Source organism: Ochotona curzoniae, unplaced genomic scaffold (assembly GCF_017591425.1).
Source record: "Ochotona curzoniae isolate NIBS_2020 unplaced genomic scaffold, NIBS_Ocur_1.0 patch260, whole genome shotgun sequence".
In the NCBI taxonomy this organism is placed as follows: Eukaryota; Metazoa; Chordata; class Mammalia; order Lagomorpha; family Ochotonidae; genus Ochotona; species Ochotona curzoniae.
The window spans coordinates 603,835-608,338 of NW_024466818.1; the positions used below are offsets into that span (position 1 = coordinate 603,835).

The 4,504-nt window shown below is 57.3% G+C and overlaps 1 protein-coding gene across 1 annotated transcript; it reads right to left on the reverse strand.

Annotated features, from left to right (window-relative positions):
• Nucleotides 1-2,020: 2,020 nt before the first annotated feature.
• LOC121166933 (insulin growth factor-like family member 1) lies at nt 2,021-3,257 on the reverse strand. Its single transcript, XM_040996279.1, has 4 exons — nt 3,233-3,257; nt 2,718-2,774; nt 2,369-2,625; nt 2,021-2,065 (listed from the first exon to the last, which is right to left on the reverse strand). Exons 1-4 carry the CDS (start codon nt 3,255-3,257, stop codon nt 2,021-2,023), a joined length of 384 nt encoding a protein of 127 aa, XP_040852213.1.
• Between the last annotated feature and the right edge of the window lie 1,247 nt (nt 3,258-4,504).

Consider the following 4,504-nt stretch of genomic DNA (forward strand, 5'->3'; position numbering starts at 1 on the left):
GAAGAAGAGCGCAGGATCCCCTCCCCGCCCCCCAAGTAACCCCTAGGGGTTGTCCCCTGCACCCTCGGCCACCCCACCCCATCATCCCTCTCTGAGCACGGCTCCACAAGGGGCCCCTATAGCCCCTGGACGCAGCACAGCTGTCGGGACCTCCACTGTCAGGGAGGGTCACATTGACCTTGCCACTTGACCAGCATGAGCTGGATCAGGAAAGCGGACATGTGGAATGCTGGGCATGGAGAGGTTGGAACCCAGCAGGGCGTCCCTGGGGAGAGCTGCCCATGCCAAGGAGTCCCAGAGAGAGGCTGAGGTGGGTGTGGTCAGAGGAGTCAGGATGGGGCGCTCCCTCATGAGAGAGAAGAGCTGGACATGACCTCCAGTCTCCTCAGGCCCGACGTGGGTGGGCAACCTGAGGAGATCTGGATGAAGCCCTAGGCTCCTGGCACCTGCCCAGCCCAGCTGTTGGAACCATTTGGAAAGGGGATAATGGATAGAAGGGTCTCTCTCTCTCTCTCTATCACTCTGTCTTTCAGATAAATTATTCAACCTTTACAGCCCCCCAAAAGAATTTACTAAGCTATCCAGAATATACAAAATACAATTTATATGTGTTTTATAATTCTTTGGGGGCCTGTATGCAGATGCATAGAACTTTCCAGAAAGCACTGAGTACAGTTACAAGCACATTCTGCACCCAGAACTCCATGGCGGAGTCCAGGAAAGGCATTTCCAGTAATCAGCTCCTCAGACCTGGGCGTTTCCAGGGCAAGTCGAGGGCCAGGGTGGCCACAGGCGCCTCCCCTGAGGTCCCCCATCCTCATGGTCTCCCAGCATGGCTCTGATATGAGGCCCTCACTCCAGTAGCTTTAAACTCAGCCCATGGGCCCCCAAAGTTCTAACCACAGTCACTTCAATGCTGAGTGTTCTGGGGCACACTGGGCTTAGGCGGAGGGCATGTGGAAATGGGGGGCTTCAGCCTTCCTCCCCTAACTGAGCCTGGGTTCAAAGTCCCTCCTCCCCAAACTCCTACCAAGGAAAGGAGCCAGAGAGCTGGCAGTGCCCCTGTTAGGCCTGGCTCCTGCTTCCCATCCCAAGAGCTGAACCTGCGGCCCCCCTCTGCTCCCTCCCCTACTCCCATCTTCTCGTCCTCACTCCAGCTCTCAAGAGATATTCCCCAGTTTAACCCCAGCCTGGCAAGAAGTAGCTCTGGGAAAACTGGCAAAAACCCCATGCCGTGAGGGGTGGAAAAGGGGAGCTCCCAGCCTGGCCCTGCCCTGCCCCTCCAGCCTCTAGGACTGTCCCTCCTGGTGAGGATGATCTGGCTTGCTCTTTCATGCTGTTACTTAAAAACAATATTCTTTATTTTTAAATATTTTTAAAGGAAATTTTACAGAGAGAAGGAGAGACTGAGAGAAAGATCTTCCATCTGCTGATTCACTCCCCGAATGGCTACAACAGCCAGAATTGAGGTGATCCGAAGCCAGGAGCTTCTTTCGGGTGCTCCCACATGGGAGCAAGGGCTCAAAGAATTGAGCCATCCTCCACTGCTTTCCCAGGCCAGCTGGGTTGGAAGTGGAGCAGCCAGGACCCGAACCGACGCTCTTGTGGGATGCTGGCATTTGCGGGTGGGTGGTTAGCCTTTGTGTGAGCCACTGCACCGATCCCAACATGATTTTCTTTCCACACCTAAGGGACAGAGAAACACCAGGGGTCACCTGGGGTGGGGAGTCTCTGAGAGGATCAGGCAAGACACTGGCTTGGCGCTGAAGTTCCTCCCAGCTCATGGTTAGTGTGACACCACCCCCCAACCAAACAAGGACCTCAGGACCCTCCCCAACTCCCAGCTCCCAGATAACAACACAAACTATGCTGCTTCTACAAAAGGCCTGTGCTTTATTCCCGAGGGCAGAAGGCAGGGCCTGGGGCCACCAGGACACCATGCTTGTGCACATGGGCTTGGAGGGCTGGTGTGGGTGGTCAGGGCCCCCAGGGACTAGTCATCCATAAAAGAACCACTCCCCTACTCGCAGCCATGCTTGTTATAGGCAAAGGGCAGGATCTTGCCCTAGCAGGTGCAGGCTGAGGTCAGAGGGGACCAAATGAGGAAGGAATCGGGGCATAGCATTTCCATGTCCATTACCTGCTCCTGTCCCTTGTCTCAGGCGCTATGACTTGGCTGAGGTTTTAGACTGCAGAAAGAGACATGTATAAGCAAGAAAGGGGCAAAGCCATGGGGCTTGCAAAAGAGGTGCAGGGAGTTGGGGAGGGAGACTTCAGAGAGAGTGGGGCTGGCAGAGGCTAGGGGAGGGGAGGGCTCCCGGCTGGCCCCACTGCCCTGCAGCCCCATCACACCAAGCCAGGCCCTCACCGGACAGAGTCGGTCTTCTGGGGCTATGCTCGCCTGGCAGTCCTGGCCCCTTGGCTTGACGATGAGCAAGTTGTGCAAAGTGTGCGGGGCGCAGCACTGCTCCTCACAGACCTTGTAGATGCATTCCCCGCAGCCCTGGGTCCTGTTCCAGGGCACCACAGCATCATCGTGGCAGCATTGCTGCAGAGGGTCGAAGAATTTGTCTCCACACTTCTGGTATGGCTGGCACAGCAGCAGGTGGCCCTTCGTGGGGGGTGCTGTGGGACACACAGCGGGTGCAACATGGAGAAGCAGTGGTGGCAGCTGGGTCCCAAGCCTACCCCCACCGCCCCTGGCCCTCCTGGCTCACCTGTGGTTCGGTGGGGACAGAGGACCATGAAAAGGAGGTAGAGAGTGGCCGAGGTAACTGTGGGGAGCAAGGGTGAGGTGAGCTGCTGGGCAGTCTGGGGTGGTTAGGGCCCGAGGCGGGGGTCTCTGTGTCCTAACTGAGGTTCAGGGTGGGATCTGGGCTCTCTGGAGTCGAGTGCAAGAGGACAGGGGCAGCGGAGCTGGTGGGTAGGGCTTTTGGGGAAAATGGGGTGGAGGGCTACAGAAGGGAAGGAGGAAGAGGATGAAGCACATGCCCAGCCAGGTAGGGGGGGAGAGGGAGGGTCAGGCTGAGAAGGAAGCTGGAACAACAAGGCTGAGTGTTAGGTAGGAGGCAGAGAGGGTGCTGAGAGCAGGAGGGCCTGGGGTCTTTGCAAGGGCTTGGGTCAGCCTGGGGCAGGATGAGGCCAAGGGGACAAGAGGGGTTGTGCGTCATTGCCTGAGTGATGGCTGAGATGGGGGGTGGGGCTCAGGTGGGTTCAGGACTCTGTCCCTTACCTAGGGTGCAGCGGCAGGGTGCCATGGCTGGGACTGGCGGCTGAGGAGGAGGTGCTGGGTGACCTGCATCTCAACAGGTGCTTTTATCCACAGACGAGCTGGTGACGTCACGGAATCTCGGGCTGTATAACCTGCAGAGACACGCGGGGGCCCTGGGGCAGGACGGTGTGTCTTGCTGTGGAGCAGAAAGCTCAGAATCAGCCAGAGTGTGAAGAGAGAACCAGAATTTTTCCACCCCTCAACCCCCCTCCAGTCCTGAAACAACGTGGGCCACAGCAGGGCAGGAACCAGCTTGCACTAGCTGCTCCCTCAACGGCAGCTCACAATCTAGCTCAGTTCTTGCTTTACTGGAAAGACAGATTTACAGAGAGAGGAGATACAGAAAGAAGATCTTCCATCCATTGGTTCACTCCCCAAATGACCACAACAGCTGCAGTTGGACCGGTCTGAGGCCAGGAGCTCAGAGCTTCCTGTGTGTCTCCCGTGTGGGTGCAGAAGTCCAAACACTTGGGCCATCCTCCACTGCTCTCAAATAGGGATTTGGATCAGAAATGAAGCATCAGGCCTGGCACAATAGCCTAGTGGCTAAAGTCCTCAATTTGCATGCGTCGGGATCCCAAAAGAGCACTGGTTCGGGTCCTGGTAACCCCACTTCCCATCCAGCTCCCTGTTTGTGCCCTGGGAAAGCAGGAGAAATTCTGCAGCCATCGTCAGCATCTTAGACGCATCCATCCCTCAGATGTGTATATACGGGGTCATGGAGGTGGACTGGTCGCTGAGAAGGGTCACCTCAATGCTGGGATACGATGAGAAAGGGAGCTGCATAGGAGAGGGCAGTTTGGGTGAGGACGTGGGGGTACAGGGGCACTGCACTGAGAGGGACAAAAAGCATGCGCAAGGGGACACGTCAGGGCTGTGAAAGGAGCTCCTCTTCAAGCTGCCAGCCGCCGAGAATCCCTGCCCCATGTCTCTTCTCATCCAGGGGACCCTTAACCCTCACACACCAGCCCCTCCCATCCCATCCAGAGCCCAGGCCCAGTCCCAGGCTGCTCAGTGACCTGTCCCGTGGCAGGCACCAAAGCAGTGCCACTGACCAGGGCAGCAGGAACAGAGTGGCCCCATCCTGGCATGAGGAAGCCATGGCAGGAGCCAGGATTCAACAGAACATCTCAGTCACTCCAGGGTGTCCATGGTGTGGGCTCCAGGGTGCGCAGTTCCCAGCCAGAATTAAGGATGGCAGTGGATGCAGGAATCTCAGCCCCAGGGCCACTG